This window comes from Topomyia yanbarensis, chromosome 3, assembly GCF_030247195.1.
Source record: "Topomyia yanbarensis strain Yona2022 chromosome 3, ASM3024719v1, whole genome shotgun sequence".
NCBI classification, from domain to species: domain Eukaryota; kingdom Metazoa; phylum Arthropoda; class Insecta; order Diptera; family Culicidae; genus Topomyia; species Topomyia yanbarensis.
This window is the reverse complement of record NC_080672.1, coordinates 101,852,322-101,877,272: the sequence shown is the minus strand read 5'-3', so window position 1 is coordinate 101,877,272 and position 24,951 is coordinate 101,852,322. Positions and strand designations below refer to the sequence as shown.

Below are 24,951 nucleotides of genomic sequence, written 5' to 3'. Positions count from 1 at the left end.
CAAAAATCATTTTTATTGCAAACACTGCGGGTGTATCAATGGAATTTCATATAGAATTTCAAAATAAAATTATATATTTTTGATTTACCACATTGGTATGTTTGAATGAATTATTCAAAAGCCTTAGCTCAATTTCATGAGCGTAGGTAGTTGAGCAATAGGGCGTAGTGAGGGGTGAGGGGGGGGGCTTTAATATGTAGAAATTCGAACTGAAATGTTGTCGAGTTGGAATGTTCAGACGAATTATTTCAAAACATTTACACATTGTCCTACGCATAATAGTAACGATGAAATAAAACATACTGTATCGCTTTGCCTTGACTTTTATCAATAGAAGTTACGTTACAGACTGAATCAACTGATGTCGAGTTGATATGTCAGAGGATTATATTTCGGTGTAATACGCATGATTTGATAGCATGCTCATTTCTATGCTGTTCGATCACCAGGAGTGAAGCTAATTTCTGGATTTCAACATGAAATCCACCAGATCCCTACATCAATTTTTGCTTCAGGTGATCGAACAGCATCGAAATGAGTATCCCATCAAATCATAGTGCGTATGAAACTGAAATATAATCAAGGCAATCCTCTGACATATCAACTCGACATCAGTTGATTCAGTCTGTAACGTAACTTCTATCGATAAAAGTCAAGGCAAAAGAATACACTATACTATTATGCGTAGAACATTGTGTAAATGTTTTGAAATAATTCGTCTGAACATTCCAACTCGACAACATTTCATTTCGAATTTCTACATATTAAAGTCCCCCCCCCCCCCCCTCACCCCTCACTACGCCCCCCCCCCTACCTACGCTCATGAAATTGAGCTAAAGCTTTTGAATAATTCATCCAAACATACCAATGTGGTAAATCTAAAATATATAATGTTATTTTGAAATTCTATATGAAATTCCATTGATACACCCGCAGTGTTGGCAATAAAAATGATTTTTGGCATTTAATTCGATGTATTGAACTTTAAACAGCTATAACTTGGCTTAGAGGCATTCTAACACCATACATCCTTCAGCAAAGTTGTAAAGCATATCCTGGACTATACTTCTATCTATTTGTTGGCATACTACAGGAAGAATTGTAGTCTGTAGAATTGAAAATGCAAAAATGTAGGTTTTCCCATACTAATCTCCATACAAATTTCAAACGCAATGCGCCACGCCGGGTTAACACCAATCGACCCCAAATTTTGCACAGTTGTTTGGGACCCTAAAAGGTACCAAAAAAGTACTGTGCTCGGTTGATGTGGCTATGATTACGTTTTTCCATATAACAATGCCCCACCCTAATGGATATTAGTACGATAAATCCTATTTTTTCATTTTCATTTCCAAAAATCAAAGTTTTTCCTTGTGTATAGAACTTATTGATTAAAGTCCATGGAGTAACTAAGATATTTGCCGACTGTGCTAGAAAGTGATAGCTGTTTAAAATTCGATAGTTCGAATTAGAGGACAAATCTTTTTTTTCTGTCAGCGCTCAACAAGATGAGAAACATGAAAAGTATTAGTTTGTAACTTTTCTTCAAGCAATAAAACTAATCTATGTTTTTGAATCATTAATCTGAACATAACAAATCAAAAAACTTTAAGGAAGTGAACAACTAAAATGGCGACTAAAATGTTTCATTCGCTTGAGTGAATTTAATCTAATTGATTTCAAATATAACATGGATTGAGATTAAAACTAAGGACATTTGAAGTAAAATTAAGGACGCTTTCCCAAATCATCAAAATTAAGGACTTGTCCTTTAAAATAAGGACGGTTGGTAACCCTGTTTAAAATGATACTTAGAATTATATTCAGTAATAAAATTACAGTTTTGTATGTCAATTAGCATGAAATTTTAAAACATGTATAAAGTTATAATTAGAAAAAAAAAATATTTAGCGGTAAGTTCTCCATCATACAATCGCATTCAAAATGTTTTTTTCTCTTTAACAAAATATAAAAAATTAAAAAAATGGGTTTTTTGCAATTTAAATTTTTAACACAAATTTTTGTTTTTGTGAAAAATGATACATTTTTTTCAGTGTATATTTTTTCGTATATAAATGTTCATTCCCTGAAACTCGTTTTCGGAAAGTTTTGCTGTATAAAGTGCAGCACTCGAACAACGAAATTTTGAAATTAATGCACGTAGAAATGTATTTTTTTGCTCGGATACTCTACCTTAGTCTAATAAAAAAAATATTTACAAATTAATTAATTTAAAAACGAACGGTTGTTTTCCTTTGCTGATTCTCGGGCTATGTTTTCTCAGCTTTTGGGGGGTTGGCGTGAAGCTTCGTCATTATTAGGAGGATTTTTACAGATTTGTGACGAAATGCTACTATGGGTGAGTGAGAGTTGAAAATCACTCATAAAATGCTACGTCATTTATAGATGCAGTCTAAGCTTGTCATGGGTTTTTTCTTATACTTCCCCTCACAAAACCTCCATGCTCTGTCGGCTGCACTTTTTAGCAGTCCGTTTGGCAGCAGATTTTGACACTTCGCTAGTTTCTGTGTAAAGAATCTATAGTGTGAGGGCTCGTCAGTCCTAACTAACTCTCTAGCAGAAAATTGGCAATGGCCAGAATAATATAGCGAATATTGTCATAGCAAGTCACAATGCAAGGTCGTATGATAAATGAAAATAAATACAGCTTCTTCAAATATACGCTGTTTGATAGATAACGTATTCATAGCGTTCGCAGTGTCAATGGTTCTGTGAAATAATGTTCCAATAAACATTGTTTATTCAAATGTCGGATAACTGCTAAACAACTTCCAGACACTGGACTGATAACCTCGAAATACTTTAAACCGTTCGGAATTCTGTTTATAGTTACATGTACATTCGAAGCAAGGAAACATCCATGTAGCGCTTTAATTTCTCTTTACATTTCTGTTATTTATCAGAACAATGAAAAGCCATACTTCTGCCAAAATATCCAGGTGCATCTTTCGTTTACCATTGAGACAGTGGATATCGTAGAATTTCAGAGCAAACAGTCAAAATTACTCTGGCTAAATCAGTCAGTCAACGTACAACCATCATTAGAGTGTGTAAACTCGCAAACACTTGAATGCATGCTGCTGTCGCTGCTATCCATCCGAGTTATCGCTGGGGTATCGTAAACATGTACTGTTGAGTCTCAATTACCGGCGTTGTTACCGACAATAATGGCACATTTAGAACAGATAGTATCTCAGTTATAATTCGCATGACTATTGAGTTTGCCTGCTTTCCTCGACACAACGATACCGAGCTAGGTATGTGTAGATACCTATAATTTACAGTAGCCGCCGGCGCAGGTAGCTCGAGGCATTAACAAATAGACAGACCTCTCCTGTTATTGCTCAGGATGACTACTGTTTCACGAGCTTTCGTTTGCGTTGCATCTACAGAGTTTGTTCGTTGCTATCTAGGAATCTGGGTGATTTCGTAGTGACGTGTTTTGGTGGGTAACTGCAGTTCATAGTTTCAAACATCGGTTGTAGTGTTTCGTTGTAGATGTATGGCTAATACAACGGTATAGGAGAATTACACCAGTGAAGTCACGATTCATTGATTCTACATTCGATATTATGAGAAAATTTTGCCTGATCGCGTGATTGATAATGCTGATAATATGACGGAAGCGCGTGTAGGAGGCTCGTTCATATTATTCGAAATTAATTGAGTAGAAGACATTGTACTACAGTAAGTCGACGACATTTAACTAACAGCTAAGAATTTTGTCTATTGATCATAAACGCAAACTAAAATTCAGCATCATTACATTCTTAGGTATTATCACCCATTACAAGACTTTTTCGAGAATTGAACAATTGATTTATTAGGGATTTTTATTGTTATCTCAAATACTATATATTACTATATAATGAGCATTTTTTATATTAGACCAGATAAATTCCCAACGAAGTACGGTGAAAACCCACTCTCGATTTCATCAATTTTTTACCAAATTTATCAGTCTATTGAGTTCAACTGAAATAGATGTTCATAAAGAATTGAATAGTTTGAATTTATCAAAATTGGGGGGTTAACAACCTGTTATTTGGATGCTGGAGGATTGTATGGGCTTTCGAATATTTTATCCACAACGAACGACAGATGTATAAAAAGTAGAATTTTCGTCAAAGTTTGTGGTGATAAACAAATAAAAACAACTAATCACATTTATATGCAATTAGTTTAATTAACTCACATGAAAATACGCCTAATTATTTGAATACGCGCTTAAAGTTACACAAGTGGAGTTGCCAGCAGGGTTGTTAACGTTAAATTAAACTTTACTGTCGATAACGATGAATGCAGCGCCATTGCCAGCGTTGAATTTCACGTTAATTTCATCGTCGTCAACGTACTTTATTGAATTCAACGTTAGAGTTGTTGGAAATTTTCGTTGAATTCTATTCGCCAGGGAAATTATTTAGTATTTTCTTTTCTCGTCAGGGAAATTCTTTAGTATTATCACATGAAGTTTAATTTTATTTTTTAGTAATATTTCTGTAAGTAGGTATATTTTTATTTAATGTACAGATTCTGAGGTTTGTTGATGGAGCATTCTTAATGTAAACAGAAACCTAATAAAAGAAATCCAAATCGCTTAATCTCAGTGGTCAGTATTCCGCGTGAAATTCCGCGCGAAATCCCGTGCGAAATTGCATGCGAAATTTCGTGCGAAATGCTGCGCGAAACTCCGTGCGAAATTGGTGAAAGGTGAAAGCAGCTATCAAAAAAGGAGAAAAGCTATCCATGAGGTCAAAGAAAGATCATGGAAGACTTGGTCGCGAAGATATCTCCATGTTCAACTACATTGGAGATGTGAACACATTGAGAGGGAAACGCCAATATCGCCAAACTGTCATCAAGCGGTCCAGTAGTTACACGAATAAGCCAGTAGAAATAGCTGAAGAATTGGCGTAACACCTGGAGATATGGCATCCTGCGAACACTACGGAAATTGCAGATACGTGGAAGAATGATAAACATCTTGAACAGCTTTCTGGCCGAAAGAACGTTTCAGGTCAACGTGGAGGGGCATTTGTCGCCAGCACATCCGCTGGAAAATGGTGTTTCCGACGCAAACGCTGCTGAAAACCCTCGGTGCTACTCTCGACCGATCACTCAACTTTAAAGCGCATTGTAAAATGACGAAGAAGGCGTGCGAATCCAGGCTGCGCATCCTGAAGATGATCGGTGCCAAGTAACCTCGTGGTCATCGTGCGTCTCTACTGCAAATCGGGTCATCAATTGTTACCTCTCGAATGCTCTACGGCATGGGGCTCGTAAGCAGAGGAGAAGATGCCGTCATTCAAACTCTCGCACCTGCATACAACAGGATGATAAGATCTGCATATGTCACGAGCACAATCCTAGCCATTATGGCTGGAGCAGGTACTCTGCTGTTCGATCTACTCGATCCCCAAACTATTTCACGATTGGCAATCCGCATGATGAAAAAAGCAAGGATAATGCTGATCTTCCCTTGTTGCATCGAGCTTTCGGTCTTATGACAGAGGTGATAGGAGCGCCCCTTCCCAATATTTGTACTCGCACGCGGTTAACCGCCCGGAAGTGGAACGAACCCAAATTCCAGATCGTGTGCGAAGTAAAGAAGCACGTGAAAGCTGGAGACCCTTTGGAAATTGCTCGTCCAGTTGTTCAGGGGATGCTGACAGATTGTTTCAGTCGCTCAATTGTCGTCTATACCGATGGCTCCAAAGAGGATAACACGGTAGGCGCGGGAGTATTTGGAGAACACTGTCAACAATCGGTTGGCCTTCCGCCGCAATGTAGTGTCTTCTCCGCCGAGGCTTTCGCAATAAGAACAGCGCTAACTGTGCACCACACGTCCAGAGATCTGCTGATAATGTCAGATTCGGCTAGCTGTCTATCAGCAATCGATGCTGGTACATCTCAGCACCCGTGGATCCAGGAGATTGAGAACATGCTTCGAAACTGCCCAATCAAGCTGTGCTGGATTCCGGATCATGTTGGCATCCATGGTAACGAAGAGGCAGACCGACTCGCAGGAGAAGCTAGGGGCATGGCCATACTGCATACATCCGTTCCGGGGGCAGAAGCCGTTAATCAAATAAAAACAGCTATCCAAAATCAATGGTACTAGCGGTGGTCAGCGTCCACTGAAGTGAAGCTTCGTGAAGTTAAAACCGACACAGTGAAGTGGACTGACCGCGAGAATTCGGCCGAACAGCGAGTGCTTACCATCAGGCTACGAAAAGATTGGAAAAAATCTTTCTTAATACCTATTTATAAATCGGGTAAAAAATCTGATATTCGCAATTATCGTGGAATTGCCATTCTGTCTTGCTTTCCCAAACTTTTCGAATCCATCATAAATAAAACCATTTTCAACCAAGTTAAACATAAAATAACAAATTCACAACATGGGTTTTTTAAAGGCCGTTCAACTAGTACAAACCTTTTACAATTTGTTGATTACTCGTTAAATGCCATGGATAAAGGAAATCATATAGAAGCTCTTTACACTGACTTCAGCAAAGCTTTCGATAAGCTGGACATTCCCATGTTAATATTCAAACTTGAAAAAATGGGAATCGAGATGAGACTCCTCAATTGGATTAAGTCGTATTTAACAGATCGTCAGCAAATAGTAAAATTCTATGAGATGAAATCTGATATAATTAAAGTTACTTCGGGGGTTCCTCAAGGTTCACACTTAGGACCTCTTCTTTTTATTTTATATGTCAACGACATCTCTCTTATTTTAAAAAAAAAACATTAAGATTCTCATATATGCGGATGATATGAAGCTATTTTTAGAAATTAGAAATAATAATGACTATAATGTTTTTCACAATGAAACACAAATCTTTTATACATGGTGTTGTAAATGTTTACTGGAGTTAAATGTTAAAAAATGTAATCTCATGACTTTTAGCAGAAAACAAATCGCGGCTTCCGTGTCAATTACATTAGGTAATCAAACCGTTCAGAAATGCGATAAAATAAGAGATTTAGGAGTGATCTTAGATAAAAAATTAAAATTTGTGGAACATTACAACACAATTGTTCATAGAGCTAGTAATATGCTTAATTTTATAAAACGCTTCGGATATCACTTTCAAGATCCTTACATAATTAAAACTCTTTACGTAGCATATGTTCGGTCTATTTTAGAATATTGTAGTATTGTTTGGTCACCATTCATAAAAAAACACGAAGTGAGAATTGAGTCAATCCAAAAACAGTTTCTATTTTATGTACTACGCAAGTTAAGATGGACAGTATTCCCTCTTCCATCTTATGAAGCACGTTGTATGTTGATAGATATTCAAACATTGAAAGAACGTCGGGACTATGCTATGATCTCGTTTCTAAACGATATCGTCATGCAGCGTATTGACTCATCTTACATATTGTCAAAATTAAATTTATATGCTCCTACTCGTCAATTACGCAATAGAAATTTGTTCGCGATAGGTCATCACCGTACAGACTATGCTAAATTCGGACCACTAAACCAGATGATGGCTGTGTATGACGAGCATTGTGAAAGTATTGACCTTACCATGCCCCGAACAAGTTTAAAACAGTTTTTCAACTCTTTACGGCATCATAGTACATAGAAATAGTTTACAGGATAGTATATAAGCAATTAATATTTGTATAATGTAGTCTACACTTGATTGACGAAATAAATAAATGAAAAGGGCATTCCTGGCTGACACACGATTTCTTATTAAAGAAAATTCCGCCACCAGTGTGCGACTGCTGTGAGATCACTATAGACGTCCGCCATTTTGAATTTCGCACGGATTTCCGCCCGAAATATCGCGCGAAATTTGGCACGCAATTTCACACAATTCGGAATTTCGCACAGAATTTCGAAAGGAATTTCGCTCAGAATTTCGTACAGAATTTCGCACAGAATTTTACGCGGAATTTCGCACGCCCTTTCGCACGGAATTTCGCAGGAAATTTTGCATGGAATTTCGCATGGAATTTGGAATGTAATTTCGTACGGAATTTCGCAAGGCATTTTGTACGGAATTTCGTGCGAAATTTCCGCTCGGAATTTCACACGGAATTTCGAGCGGAATTTCGTATGGAATTTCACATGGAATTTTACGCGTAGTTTTGGACGGAATTTCGAACAGAATTTCGCACAGAATTTTGTGCAGAATGTCGCGCGAAATTTCGCACAAAGTTTCGCGCGGAATTTTGCACGGAAATTCGCGCTGAATTTCGCACGCAATATCGCGTGGAATTTCGCACGGAATTCCATACGGGATTTTGTACGGAATTTCACGTGGAATTTCATACGGAATTTCGCGCAGAATATCGTGCGGAATTTCACACAAAATTTCGTATGGAATTTTGCACGGAATTTCGCGCGGTGTTTCGCACGGAATGTCGCAAGGTATTTCGCACGGAATGTCGCAAGCGAAGTTCCGTGCAATTCAACACAAACTACTTCGCAATGGCACGTTTGATGGCCTTTATCTGGTGGAACAGTCCTAATGCACGTGAATTCTTGAGCCCATTTTTCTCACATTATGTCCAAAAATAAACAAAAATCTTAATTCATGCAATTATTATATCATGTCTTTGAAGTAATGAAGAATATTTTAACAGCCTTGGTCTTTCGAAAACAGAGCAAAAGTGTCCCGATTGAAACAGCGCCGTCGCTGACTTAACTTTAACAGTGAAAATTACACACAAAAATTATTTATATTATTGTTACTCAAAATAGTGTAGAAGGGTCGAACCGCTGTCTTTCATCATTTCTATATCAGGTACCATATTGTAATTAACTTAAAAAATTGGTTCTCTGGTGGCATAAATTTATGGTGTACTGAATATGATGAATTTAATGGTTTCTTATTTTCGATTATAATTTGAAGTTTTATAAAATTATTTCTGTAAGGGTTTCTTCCTTCCAGAACATGTACACCAATTTTTGTTTATGATTGTTTCAGACCAGGAACACGAGCCGGAATTATAAATACATTTTCTAATTAGTTTGCGAACCATTCGTTGTTAATAAAATTCGTATTCACAGATCCACAGAAAATCTGGCAAAGTTCTCAAAAAAGTACTTATATTTATGTGAAATTATTTCTATGTTGGTTTATTTTTAAACTCTTGATGAACCTGTGTGAGATACGATTCAAGATTGATCGTTCATCTTTCAATATGCCTTTAGTTCAATTTCTATCTTCATTGGGATTATATTATATTATTCCATTTGGCGAATTATGCATCTTATTAGACTTTTATGCAAATATGAGTTACCAAATTATTTTTCTTTTTCCCCAACAAAATCTATTTTCATCAGCTACACAATATACAAAACACTTGTACTGTCAGATTGTCCTTATGGTTTCAAAGTCGTGTGTCATAAACTAAAAATTTATGTTGAATAATCGCTTTGATGGCTAGGCCATTTCTAGGAAATATAAGATTTTTGGAAGTTTAAAGGGATTCATCAGTGGGTTAAAACGCTTGCAGGCTTAACGAAAACAAGAAAACAACAAACTCAATTAGCCTTTGGAGGAAGGCATTTGAAAAGGTGATGCTTATCTTGTAGCAATGTGCTGTGATTGTAATGCAGGCTAAAAATTTAGTTTCCGCATAACACACCCAAGTGCGATAGGTGCGAGCAACCTAGGGTCTGCAATAAACGCGAGCAGGTAGGTAGCATGGAAAAAATGTTTAGAACATGCTAACGCTTTTTATAAGCGACCTTCCGAATTACCTACCGCATGTATAGAATCGCTTTCGTTGTTAAAATCGTAAAACATTTGTGTAATAATGAGTTCGTGGAAAATGGATTTTTCTGTGGCTTTTATCCACTTCCGTTGTCCAGTTAGTTTGAAAAAAGAAATGGAAGTCAATAAAGGCGAATTCAGAAATCTGCATGGAAATAAAATTTTGATATGGCTTAGGACTTTTAGAATTGATAGTGGTAAGCCGAGAAGCGCTTTAAGCTCTGAACTAGAACCAGACGGATAAGCTTCAAGGGGAACCATGTATACTCGTAGGACAGTTTCCGGATAATCTACAGTTTTCAAACTATTCAAACTACTACTTTTTCATTTCTAATAATTTTGAAAATTTAGCATTCGACGATTGGAAAAAGGCGACGAATTGATAATTGATCTACGCGTAAATAAGTGACCATTCATAAATTATGTAACACTTGCAATTTATTGAATTGATTTGTTTTTGTTTATTTTATCCATTTTATTCATTTCATTCATTATTTTATAGATTTCATTCATTTTTTTCGTTCGATTGATTTTGTTAATTTTGTTAATGTAATTCATTTTATTTTATTTACCATTTTATTAATTTCAATCATATTGGGTATTTTATTTATTTTATTAAAATACCTCATTTTATAAATTTATTCTTTTTTTTAAATTTTATACGTTGCATTAATTATTTTTTTGATTCGTTCATTCCTTTCAATTTCTTTGTTTCATAATTTTTGCTAATTTTATAAAACCATTTTGTTCGTATTATTGATTTTAATAATTGTTTTATTTATTGTATTCCTCTGCTACCCACATGTTTCGTGAAATTCGCTGTTGTTATACATTTTCTTCTCTTTGCATTTATAACCGTTTCATTCCTTTGGGTCATTTAATTAATCTAATTCATTGTATTTATTTTATTCGCCTCGCCTTTCTCATATAAAAAGGTTATGCAATCACTCTGATAATCAACCCGCAGAGCCGCGTGTCATATACGATTCGACTCAGTTCGTCGAGATCGGAAAATGTCTGTATGTATCAAAGACTGCCACTAATTTTTCTCAGAATTGGCTAGGTCGATTTGAACAACATTAGACCCAAATGAGAGCTCTAACATCGCCATAGGCTGCTATTGAATTCCATTTGAATCGGATTTCTGGCTCCGGTATTACGGCTTGAAGAATGCGGTCACACAGGATATTTCCATATAAATTCCATTATATTCAATGCTATCAAAATGATACAAAACTTATCAAAATCAAAAATTCAAAATGCATGATTCGTTGACATTTGATGTAATATTGATTGATTGTCGCAAATTGACCTTTTGGACCATATAGAAAGGCTATGCAATCACTCTGAAAATCGATAACCTAATTCCGGCTAGTCCACTAAGATAATTTATCGTGATTTCTACAGGGCGGTAGCAAGGGGTGTGCTGTGGGGAGTTACCCCCCTTTTTTCACACGTGTCGCATAACCCTCCGCTTACTAACCCCCATCCCTCATCATTGAAGCCCCCTCAGAGTCCCCCCACGGCCGACACCTCCACCTGGCACTCACTCCCTGTCTTTAACAGCCTTTCACCATACTCCTCATCAACCCTTGCCCCCTCTCCCCAACCCGTCGCACCATATCACATCCTCATAAGACGCCCCCCTCCCCATTCCACCTCCTTCAGACCCACCCTCTCTCATTCCCGTTACCTTCACTCGCCAGGCAAATGATAATAAACTCACCCTCCTCACAAACCTATCCTCGCATATCAAGTTAGCGAGAAGACAACATTGAACTAACGCTGATTAAGCTAATTAAATATTATATATTTTTTAGTTTACAGTCTTTCATCAAGTTCGTGGTTGGTGAGCCTTTGAATATCGGTGCAAAGTGTACTAAAAATTTAAAATGAATTTTTAAATTTTGTGCATTGAACATAATTAGTCATTGAATCATAAATGAGAATGGCACAATTGCGCCACTAAGTGGATTTGTAATAATTCAACTAATTTTAATAATTTTACTAATCTTATTCGTTTACTTAGTTTTATTCATATATTCGTAAATTAATTTCCTTGGTTTTATTTATTTTATTTAATTTAAACGTTTTATGCATTTTGTTTATATAATTGCTTTTGTTGAAAGGGCCATCATATTGATTTGGTTATTTTATTCATTATATTCGATTATTTATTTTACTAAATTTATTATTTTTTGGATATCATAATTTTTCTCATTTTATTCATTTTGTCCATTCATTGTATGCATCATATTTATTTTATTCATTCAAGTCGTTCAACTCATTATATTCATCCCATTCACTTTTATCAAAAGCGTTTTAATACTTTGATTCATTTTCTACATTTTACTATTTCTAGTAATTTTATTCAAATCATTGCTTTTGTTTTATACTTTAAATTAATTCATTTAGTGCATTTAATTGTTACTCATTTTTATTTCGCTGTGAACGTTTAATTAATTTTAATTATTTTAATCCTTAATTTTCTAAATTGTATTGATGCGTTTGCCTGTCTACTGAATTACTATAGGAAACAAGTAGGTCTGAAAAGCTTTTCAATCTGCTATATATTCTTTGTTATTCATCGTTCAATATAAAAATCATTGTACTCACCCACAGTTTTTATTAAATGTACCAACGGATTCAGCACCATCTTGACTAAAATTGGTTCCTATATTCACAATTCTTAAAAAAAGATCGCCCGGAAATCTATTGCACTACCAGCGCTGGTGTGACCTCTAAACGGATTCACTATCACCTTCACCGGTGTGCGACGGGTTTCTTCACCTGGCGTTGATGTTTCAAGCGTTCGCTGCAAAGGCAACAACACCTTACACACGCTCTCGACGATCGGAGGTAGCGAAATAGTTTTTAAAATTCATATTGCGCCTTTTCCCCGTTCAGGTGTACCTATAGGCCAGGCGCTTCACACTTCCGTGCGATGCGTTGCGAAGGACATGCAACTGTTTTGATTCGGGCGCGGTTCCGTCACTCGATGGGGGTGAATCTGAAACGAATGTGGATAAGCAGAAAGATGTACTCCGAATGTGATTGGAACGTACTATATAGTGTACAATAATTGTATATGGTGGAATGTTGGTTGTTAGCTAGTGATGCTGAAGTGTCACCTGCGAGTGCTAATTGATGACACGTTTGATCAGCCTGCTGCGGCAATGATGCATGTTAGCAAAGAAGGGTAAACTGCCCATGATGGCATGCTTGTCCCATTTTCTATGGGATTACCTGCCTTCTTAGGACTGATTTGCGATCATAGGCAGTAAAGTGCTAATTAGAATATTTAGTACCAGATACCAAATTCTGTGGGGAACGGTATTGGGGACTTTTCTTGATAAGTTGTGTAAATAGCTGGTGTTAAATTAGCGATGGTTGTTTACGTATTGGGTACAATTGGTGAATAAACGAAACGAATCTGAAATCAATTATCAATGGCAATCTTCAAATGGGGCATGACGCTGCGTGCCAATGACGGGGTTGTCTGTTTTTGACGGTTGAAGTCTGTAGGTAGAAGCGAGCGGAATAGGCAATCACAAACAGGGGATTACTCTTGCGGCGTATTGGAAAAAAGCAATTTTCATCAGTTTCACCGAGGTAACGGTGTAATTGCATTTTTATTGGTTCTCTTATTCTGAAGAAAGGTATATTCTAGAATGTTAGTGAGTGCAGCAGTCATAAACTTTGGAAATTATCCGAGAAACTGACTAGCGGTAATTATACGAAGCAATTTTACAAATGCAATTTAAATAGCGATGCAAATTAGAGCATTAGGTTAATAGATTTCGACGATGAAAAATAGAAAAGTAAATATTTTTTGTTATCTAAACAATGAAGATGTTTTCAATGATATCAGTAATGATTTGCACAGGAAAATATTAAGAAATATAATATATTAGGTCAGATTTATCCTGAAATTGATATGGGACCATTCATAAACCGCGTGGATCGAAATTTGGGATTTTTGACCCACCTCACTCCTCCCTAGTAGACTTAAGTAGACATTTATCAAACCCGGTGGGGGGGGGGGTCTCTCCAAAAGTCTACGTAGAATTTATATTTTTTTTATCCGTGGAAAATGTGAAATTAGCAAGAAACACATTATAATGTTCCAATAAAAATTGAACGCTTTTCAAATATTAAGGACAAAAATAAACATCGATCAATAATGCTTTTCACATATTTTATCTACGACTGCTCAAATCAATGACTATCAAATGAAGTCAATTAATTGAAATATTTTTCCCCGAAATAAAAGACTCGTATGTTGAATTTTATAAATTACTTAAGACTTTGAGTCTTTTTTATTTCACTATATTCTCAGTTGAACTTATATGAACACCGTGTAGTATGTAATATAGTAGAAGTGAAAATTTAAACGTGCTTTCAAATATTTGTATAGCGAAATAGGGTAGACGAGCCCTTATTCATCTCAATAGTCAGGATGTCACACTATTTCGCTGATAACTCGGATTACAGTGAATGGTTTGCGCTAAAATAGGTATCAACATCTTCGCTTTGTTCTTAAGAAACAGTACCATAAAAAATCTGGCTTGGAAAATGTAAAATACTCGCGTTTAAGCGAAGCGAAAAGTCGAGTACTACGCTCCCTTAATCATCCTACCATTGGAGCCAATGCGTTGAATAGAGCTAGCAGATACTGCTCTAACTAATGTGTGGAAATGTTGGGATGAATAGAGGTGCTAAGATGTTGTAGGGCGCAGTAACCCTACTTCTTTTCAAAGTATTGAGAATGTTTCGAAAGATATATTTCTATAACTAATTCAGGTTTAGCCGAAATGTCACTTATACCAACAATGCAGAATTGCTAGCTAGCTTTTTGAGCATTAGTGGTGAATTAAACGTTGATACACTTTAGAAAACTTGATGAAATTATGCTGTCCTGCCGTTCTTCGCATAATTGTCCCATGTATATAGGAAATCCCATAGAAAATGGGACAATTAATCAAGTTGAAATATTAAACCAAACATTCACACAAATTTCACTTTTCTTGAACAAATTTCAATATTTCTTAAATAATTAGATGATCTAAATTGCCCCATTCGATTAAGAGGACAAAACTATCCAAATTTTTCTAAACATATCTATTTTTCTTTTGTAATTATTAGTCATATCACCTGAGAGCATTATTGCAAACTATCAAAGCTTTACTCCGAATATTTACTAGAGCAGACACTTTGTTGTCCATCAATAAGAGCATAAACAAATATTTGGTATCTTAAACTAGTTGTCCTAAAATAGCCGCACAGTCAGTGAATTGTTACAGGAGTGAAAGCCTTGCGTATGCTGTGTCTATTGGTTTATTTAGTGTCAGTTTGAATGATGTTCGCAAAAAGTTTGAAACTCGATATAAGGCTAGGGGGATTTTTACTTGTCCAATAATGAAACTGCAAATGAAATAATAGTGCCTGAAGATATTCGATTGACATCATTCGGTAAACAATGTTAAGAAAGAAGACGAAAAAATCTGGTTTTAGGTTATCGATATGTACAAAGTAGACCAGCAATGGGAATCACCAGATAAACTCGATGTTATGAAACTGTCATGCTTTTCAATTCGTGTATTCTTCGTTATTTCAATTATTTGCTTGGCGTGGTGAGTTCGACAATTATCTTCCATTAAATCGTATATTAGAAAGCTCCCGGTTTTAAAAACACACCAAAAGCGCAACATCTGGAATATTGCTGCATCAAATCTGTTCCAGTCATGATACTCGCAGCAGACTCCCGTTGGAAATGTTTTCTGCTATCAGCGAATTTGATCTTCAGCCAGCAATATGCCCTTACCAGAGCTATCATTCAACAATCTGAAGAATTTACTTGAATACTTGATCCTGCACCATTCCAATACATTTATTTCCGATGGTTCTAAAAGTGTTTGTGAATAATATATCATATCACGAGTCTATGAAAAGTCGATTTTGTAACATGTTTCACGAGCACGAATTGTGAGTCGTGACTAATGTATTAGGAATCGAGCCATTAAAGGATTCGTGAGTAATATTCCGAGTATCGTAAAGTCGTTCACGAAAAATATTCAGTTTTGATTTCGTGAACTAATTCACAACAACGAAAAGCAGATCATTGTCAAGATATTGTATGTAAATCATGAAGCAGTTTACATTGTGTAGTCGGACTATAAACAATGATCTTAAATTTATGAACAATATAACGAATTTGGTATATGAATAATGTTTAAGAAGTTGTGAACAAGTTCACGTAGAGAAAATCAACTTGGTAATGACGTAGTGAAAACCGTCGCTGAAGTTCACAAAACAAAACAAATATCTACACTAATAAAATGAGTTACTAAATCATATTTATAAAATACATGATTTATCATCTTGTTCCGGTTTTCGTCAAAACGTGATTGTAGCATTTTGTTCACGATTTTGGCAACTTTTTTTTCTGAGAAAAATCTCATCTCACTTCTATGTGGATTAAGTTAAGTTTTTTATGTTCAGTTTGTTTCCTACGTTTAATTATTGTTTTCAAGACTATTTGGCGCTAGTTTATCCAATGTAAAAATCATATTTGAATTTGGCGGTGGTCTGCTATTTTCGTCCGCTTATCACCAATTTTTATAAAATCATTCATCAACAGTGCTAACTTCTAAAATGAATCACCTCGGTTATGCTACTATTTTTCCGACCTTATTGTAATGCTAATAATTATGCAGTACACATTTTGTTATATACAGAATTGCATATATTTTGTCGTATGTAATCGTAAATTTTCTTCGCTTTGGTGGCATTGCAATGCAGTATCCGCCGGTTGATGCCAATCGAGCTGATATTTCTTTAGACGGAGCTAACGAATTTCTTTGTTTGTTGTGTTTTTTTGACCAACTAGGAAACTAATACAATAATTGCGCGTGGGAAATACGCATGGTCTCGTCTGAGTCATCACTCACATTTTGAATTATATATGAGGGTTGAGAATTGATAATTCGCAAGTCTTACAATTTAAAACTAATTACCAATTTGCGGCACTCATATCAGCACGAAGAACAAATGTTTTATTGTTATATTCAATGTTTTACTTTTAGCCTATTAAATAATCAATTATATTAATTGTTCTCACTGTATTGAGTACTTTTATATGCTTTGGAGTACTACATGCCATATATTATTGTCAAGTTAATCATATTACTTCATGAGTATAATAATATTATAGCTTGTATATTGACGCAAAAAGTGACAAGCTAGTTTCTTTTTGTTCTTATTGTCTCCATTCTTGTTCACAAAAAACCGTGCACCGTTTATTCGACATACAAATTTAATCGTTTCAAGTACTTTGGTAGTGCTTATTTTATCGTGACTAACGACTCACCTTTCAATATAGGGGCCCATTCTCAAAATCTCGGAAGAAAAATGATGTAAGATTTTGAACGCTTATATCTTTTGTTGTACTGAATGGATTTAATCTATTTTTTAGCCATTTTGTCGATAATATTTGTACCAATGTTGTATTAAATTTTGGAATATGTAGGACATTCATTATCGACGGAAAAATAGTGTTTTGAGAAATCTTTCGAAAACGACTCGGAAAAGTGAAAATTTTCAGCCCATCCCGCACAGAGCCGTCAATATGGTGCACCAACCGAACAATAAAATAATGAAAAGTTTATATATAGGTCCACTACATGTTTGTTCCTATGATTATTCGTATTGGGTTGCTTGACGAGAGCAGTTCGTGGGGGTAAGCCGGCATAATCGTTTTGGTTATGTCATTAGAAACCGGACGGAAAGGAAAGGCTCATGATCGCACGAGAACGAGCGAGAAAGCGATAATAGTGCAAATTTGCGAAAGCGTTACGTACATTTTGAACCTTAATAACATTCTTTCTACTAAACGGATTGCTAATCTTGTTTCATAAATTGGAAGGAAAACGTTCAACGCTTGCTACCGATACGTTGTTTGCTATATAATTTTTTTTTAAATGGTTCAAAAACTACTTTAAATGAGAATCAACATTAATGATAAAACCTATAAATAGGGGTGTCGCAGCTTTTCTCAAAGCCAGACGTGTGTAAGACGCAGTGCATAACAGACGTGCGTGGTCGTGAGGAGCTGCATCGGAAGATCAATCAAATCGGCTACCACCGGAGAGAAGAAGAAAACGTTGGTGGAGGTGGTGGCGGTGAGAAGGCCAAAAAGCCAAAGGCTAAGAAATGCAGTCACTGAAAAGGCGGTAGCAACTGCCACTAAAAATGCCACCAAAACATCGAAGGCTGCAGCGAACAAGCCGAGAATCTCAAAGCCAAAGAAGGCCGCCAAACCTGCCAAGAAAGCTGCCCGAAGAAGATTAGCAAATTCACGCGTCTCTAATGTTGCCAACAGTCCTTTTCAGGACTAACAAAATACATGTGATGGATTTGTGTCATATGCAAACCGTCCTTAGGATGAATATATAATGCAAAAAGAATTTTATTAGGAAGTTCCTTTTATTAATTTGTATAATTCAAAATAATTATCATATAAGAAAATATTTTTCAAATTAATCTACAAACCCGAAGGTTTTTGCAAATCCTTCCAAGAAAATCAGTGAATGTGGCAACTCTACCACTAAGCGAAAGCTACACAAAAACGAATGATGAAAATATTTTCATTTATCGCACGAAAGGATGGCCTTCCATCTGCACCGATAAGTTAATAAATAGGAACGCCTTGATGCAAAGCGTACTCATTCGGTATGAGCTGCGAAAGGGGAATGTTCATATGTATGTACGCAATAGAAACAAATCGTCGACAAGGTTTGAATCGTTTCAAAAGATTCTCGTCTTGTATCACCATAGTTATCTACAAACCGAATGCAAAATGGAAATAGATTGGTTGGTAATATATATGACATAACAGGGGTGTCGTGACCACACTTCGAAGTTATGTCAAATCTTGCAAAGCATAAATTGACATAATTTCAATGATTGTTCCTATATGAATGAAATCACAAATTTGCCGTGTTAAGCAATAATTTTGCAATTTATAGAACAATTTTATATTTTTAGTTATCATATAATAACTGTCATCTCTTCCAAATAACTTAACCCTCTGCTGCCATCCCCGTGGTTTTGCGGGGTTAAGAAGAATCATTGTAAAATGTCCAATACATGTTTTTATGTTGTTACCTCCACTAAAACTACTTCAAAATACTTCCACCTTTCATACAAGTACATTGTCTGCTTGTTGAAATCATATGAAAATATTGACCTGTATTCAATGCGGAGAACTCGACAATAAAATTGTTTTACTAAATATATACACACGAACGGGATCCTCAGGAAAATTTCGCTGAGCCCGGTGAATCGAACTTAATGCGTAAAATTTAGCCATTTGAATGAGATACAAGCAGATTTTTAAGAATATGATCATCGCGGTTATGTCCCGGACATTAGCCGTCCCTAATGTTTCGCTAAACGTGATTCATTTCTGTACGCTAGCAAAAAGATTCCGATGGTTGTTTCGAGAGATTTTAACATTTTAACAAAGCAAGAAAAAATGAAATTTGTTCATTTCATGAATGAATGTCTCAACGAGCTTAGAATCCAGCGCATCTCCTATCAACGCAGACACCAACAACAAAGGTTCTTTTCAGAACCACCATAATTATTATAAAGAATAACTTGAAACATTCCCACATATTTCATTGAGTCAAACAAGTCAAACGAGTAGTCGCGACACTCCGGTTATGTCCTAGACATTACCCACCCATCTTTTTTGCCTTTCTCATATAGAAAGGTTATGCAATCACTCTGAAAAACGTCAACCTAATCCCGGCCCGGAGGGCCGAGTGTCATATCCCATTCGACTCAGTTCGTCGAGATCGGAAAAAGTCTGTATGTGTGTGTATGTATGTATGTGTGCGTGTATGTGTGTGTGTATGTGTGTGTGTGTATGTGTGTGTGTATGTATGTGCGTATGTGTCAAATAATGTCACTCATTTTTCTCAGAGATGGCTGGACCGATTTGCCCAAACTTAGTCTCAAATGAAAGGTGCAACCTTCCCATCGGCTGCTATTGAATTTTGGATCGATCGGAATTCTGGTTCCGGAATTACGGGTTTCAGAGTGCGGCCACACAGAAATTTCTCATATAAACTATAGGAAAAATTAAAAATAGAATTTTTCTTTTTGATGCTAAATGTGTTCAAGGTGCATGAAACGTCGAGATTTGATGCAAGCTCGAAAAAAAAAAATTTGACTACGATTCACTTTTTTGGATTTTGGCACATTTTTGCCTTTCTCATATAGAAAGGTTATGCAATCACTCTGAAAACCGTCAACCTAATCCCGGCCCGGAGGGCCGAGTGTCATATCCCATTCGACTCAGTTCGTCGAGATCGGAAAAAGTCTGTATGTGTGTGTGTATGTATGTATGTGTGTGTGTATGTGTGTGTATGTATGTGCGTATGTGTCAAATAATGTCACTCATTTTTCTCAGAGATGGCTGGACCGATTTGCCCAAACTTAGTCTCAAATGAAAGGTGCAACCTTCCCATCGGCTGCTATTGAATTTTGGATCGATCGGAATTCTGGTTCCGGAATTACGGGTTTCAGAGTGCGGCCACACAGAAATTTCTCATATAAACTATAGGAAAAATTAAAAATAGAATTTTTATTTTTGATGCTAAATGTGTTCAAGGTGCATGAAACGTCGAGATTTGATGCAAACTCGAAAAAAAAATTTGACTACGATTCACTTTTTTGGATTTTGGCACATTTTTGCCTTTCTCATATAGAAAGGTTATGCAATCACTCTGAAAAACGTCAACCTAATCCCTAATAATTTTTTTTCGACTCTTTTAGGGTTTCTGGATTTTAACAGGGGCGTAGTTGATGGTTTACGGAGAGGGGTTACACCCCCCCCCCCCTCTACTGTTCGCGCCCCTCCTTTAAAAATCTCCTTAAATCACCTCTCAGACCACCACCCCATCCAGCCCTCATACCCCTCCCTTTCAACCCCATCATCTTTAAACCACCACTGTATCACAAAGCATACCAATTTAAGCTGGGGAGTCGTTCGTTCATGGGACTTTCGCCCTCTTCACATACCCAGCCCCGCATGACAAAATGAGTTAGCAAGCAGATAACATTGATCTAATGCTGATTAGGCTAATGGAGTATGATATTTTTTTGTTTCAAGTGTTTCACCGTCGACACGTAGCTCATCAAGTTCGTGGCTGGCATGCCATTGTGTATAAGTGCAAAGTGTACTAAGAATGTAATGGACATTTCCACAATTATGTTGAACATAAAAAGCCTCCGTGCCATAGTTTAGAGAAATGAGAAAGGCACAATTGCATCGCTAGGTGGATTAAAACAGGTTTTATATATTTTATATTAATCGTAATACCAAAGTTTATACACGATAAATTACGCTTGTATTACGAAACCCTAATATAGGTATATCGGCCAATGTCTAGAAACATTAAAAGTAATCGCTTTTCATTATATTGAACTGTTTTTGGAATGTCGTGTTCCGCTGGAATGAAGAAGCAGGGAATAAAAAAATCATTTACCTGCCGTTTGATTCGGTTAAACATATGCAACACGCCTGACTGTCGTCTATTCGAAGCTGAATTTCTTTTTTTAAATACCGAGCATTTCAAAATTAATTGGTCGGTGTTAAGTCAGACCGGACTAAGTCGCAAAACATAAAAAAATGAGATAATTATAGCATTGGATAAAGAATTTCGTCACCTACATTCGACTCTTGCCAGATTTGAAATATGTAACAATAAACAAGAATTATGGCAAAAATTAATTTCCAATCATAATGTAAAGGATGCTGCGATTCAAACTTTAAACTCGTTTTTCTCGAAATCATTATTTTGTCACTTAGTCCGGTCTGACTTAACACCGACCAATTCTACAAACGATAAATCTATTATAAATTCTCGGCAGCTGGCTGCCTACAGCAATAAACACACGATAACACTTCTGAGAATCCAGATTTTTGTAATTGTTTATCCCATCCTGTTAACAAAAACTTCTGCTCGTGGTAAACGTGGAGATGCAGAGGTATACACGGTCACAATAACAACGTTTGTTACACTCCCTTTCCCGATGAATTATCAGCTCTGTGTTATTACAGCCCTTTCCCACCAACAACGAAGTTGCAAACGAGGGATCGAATAAACTCAAGCTTAAAATTTTTTAATTTGGCAAAAACAACATTGCTTATTTGAAGATATGATAAAACTAGTGCATTTTTGCTCCCGAAGCCTCTTCCTTCAATAACTCACACGTAATTTAAAGGATTGCCAATATTCTCTTTTACAAAAAAAATACAAAAAACATTTCTTTATCTGAAAGAAAAACCTCTAGGGAACATTTTTACAAATTTTCATAGAATTCTGAGCAGTTTCGGAAAAAGAACCATAACGCTGCTAACTATATTTTTTGTTTATAATCTATAGCTTATCTAATACTGTAAATTTGATGTGATAAATTATTTTTTCATACCTTTAAATGTTCCAATCTTTCCCTATTTTACACAATTTTTTAATACGAATGGGTATAAAATTTTATTGAACGACATTCACTAGCAACCCATTAGAGAGATAACTCGATCAATATATTTTACCAGCTTTTTTAAATTGTATTATTCAAGACCTTCATATATCGAAGCTATTCATCGATTATGAAGAACTTTAACGAATTCCACCTGATTTATATACGAACCACTCACCTCAGAAATCGGAGTTCATCGCAAAACTTTCCACAAAATTTACAACCAACGGCTTGTTTCCTAATAAACTTCTATTGACATCCACTGTTTAGCACTTATCCGAGATCACTTACTCACAAACTGCTCCACATATCAAACACAAATTATCACATCGAAACTCTCGCCAAATATTTCAACCGATCCTGAATTTCGAAATGCTTTCGCCAAAAAAAATCGCACATCCGCTACACCTTACTGTTTTGCACAAATCGTTTCAACTTGATCACACTGCGACCGACCGTTGCGAACTGATATGAAGCGTAACTTCATGTGCCAATTTTATAAGAAAACCTTGCGCGCGCCAACCTGTGAGCACACGGCTCGGCTGAGCGAGGAACTTTCTCAGCAGATTCATCTATTCGTAGGCTCTATTTTAGCTCTAGCGGCTTATCTATAACGAAACCTAGGTGGGTGTTTTTACAGCCCGGTAAATCCTAGTGAACTCGGCCGACGGCCGGTCGCACCGGTGCACGCTCACTGCACGATCATCTACTGGAGCGAGAGAAATGCAGTCATTGGAAATATTTGCGAACACGCTCTTGGGAGACCCGGCTTTTTCGTACCTGAGCGAAGACCTTATGCAACTTTAGCACCACAACACGTTTTTTTGCTGTAAAGTCCGATGTTAGTGGGGAGATTTGTTTACTTGACCTAGCATGGGTTCAGCATGGCATGGCCCTAACGAATTTTGATGGAATTATCCATTGCTCGATCGATTCAGGTGGTTGATGGGAGCGAGTAGGAGGTTGCGTAAGGATAATTGGCGGTCAAGAGGTGCGAATTTCTAATCATGCTTTCATACTAACTACAATAGCAGATTGTGTTTCGCCAGACTTATAGAGGATTATTAGGAGTAATATTATTTGGGCTATTCGCATGAAGCGAATACATCAAATAGTTTCGATTGCTGATTGTTACAAGTTTTATGTAAAATATAAACAAGAATATTGAAAAATTTTCTAACCTCCCGGAAGCCGTGTTAATGGCTCCCTAAAAAAAGTTGCCGCTTATTCTCAAAGACTGTTTCGCTGGAGTATCTGAACGTGGTGCTCTCAGTGAATTTGCGTGACTGCCGGAAGGTTAAACTCATTGGATTATATTCATATCCGCTACATCAGTGTTATCCTATTGGAAGACAATACTTCTAGTGCTTTGGGAAACTTGTTTTAGTCAATTTGTTCACCAAAGTATCATGTTTTTTTCTGCGCCATATTCAGGTGATTTAAGATTGACAGTTCAAGCTTTTTCAAAGGACCCTTTAGGAATGTATTTCGTCGCAGCATAATTCAGAGAGGAAATCGTGGTTTGCCAGTATATCTCGAACCGGGACAACAGTTAAGCTACTTCGGGCCTGAAGCGAGTCCAATTGGTCCATTGCTCCAAGATGTCTGCCAACTTTCTAACATCCTCTGACAAGAGATATTGAAAAATTCATTGAAGCAGATTGTTCTTTCGTAGATGTCACTTTCAAAAGCGCTCGCCTTAGTCTTAGTCCGCTTCTTCATTACCTGGGATGGAGCAATGCGAGAGAACCTAAACTAAGGCAATGTTGTTCGATCTTATAGACAAAGCACGTAGGAGTTCTCATGATTTCTCCAGAAAATACGGGATGTACTGAGGCTATCCGAGACAATAAATTAATTATTGGTGGGCAAAGCATCAATAGTCCCAAGGGTATACTGATTTGCAGCAAGCTCTGCGACGTAAACTGAAGCAGGATCAATAAGTTTGAATGAGGCGGTACATCACTGCGTATTACACAATCTGCGTCTAAAGTTAATATTTTCGTACAATATGCAAACAATAAAATGGCATTAAAGATAATTCCAATTTATTTTATTACAATCTACCTGTTTTGCGCGAAAAAATCAATCCAATTATGAAAAACTAGTGATAAATGCATTGCCGGTTTCAATTGACGATCGTCACCAAATTATTCTGAGGAAAATATCTAAGATTTTGGAACCTTAAACCAATACCAATACCAGAACAAATTTTACGTATACTAACTGGTTTATTTTATTGTGGTAAGCGATCTAAGTGCGTGGAATATGTCTCTTATATTCGATGGAAGAGATATCTGTTTTTGGAAATAATAATCACACGCAACTGTGAATGCGTCATTTAATATAGACTTTTTGACGCAATTCTTCTGCATCAGAAGATCGTAACATCGGTGCTAGTCATATGATCCCGCCAATAATGACGCAGTATCATTTTTATAGATGAATCACACGAATGATTAGGAATCTATTGCCACCAATAAGCGTAGGAAACAAGATATCTGAACGAAAGCCGAATCGATCTTATGGATGAGAAAGCATAAGCCACCTTTAAACAGTTATGCTTGAAGCGGAATGTGGCGTTGAATTTGAAAGCGTAGAGTATTTGATATCTTGTGCGTATTGTAAAATT

General features: G+C 36.4%; 1 protein-coding gene across 1 annotated transcript in view; it reads right to left on the bottom strand.

The window, feature by feature from the left end:
* Nucleotides 1–22,774, bottom strand: part of LOC131689930 (sialin) — a 58,565-nt gene extending 35,791 nt beyond the window's left edge. Inside the window, exons 1-2 of the mRNA XM_058975318.1 lie at nucleotides 22,498–22,774; nucleotides 12,387–12,780 (exon numbers count right to left, since the gene is read on the bottom strand). Of these exons, the coding sequence (XP_058831301.1) occupies nucleotides 12,387–12,426 (40 nt within the window). The 5' untranslated portion in view covers nucleotides 12,427–12,780; nucleotides 22,498–22,774. The remainder of the gene's footprint in view (nucleotides 1–12,386; nucleotides 12,781–22,497) is intronic.
* Nucleotides 22,775–24,951: the final 2,177 nt, after the last annotated feature.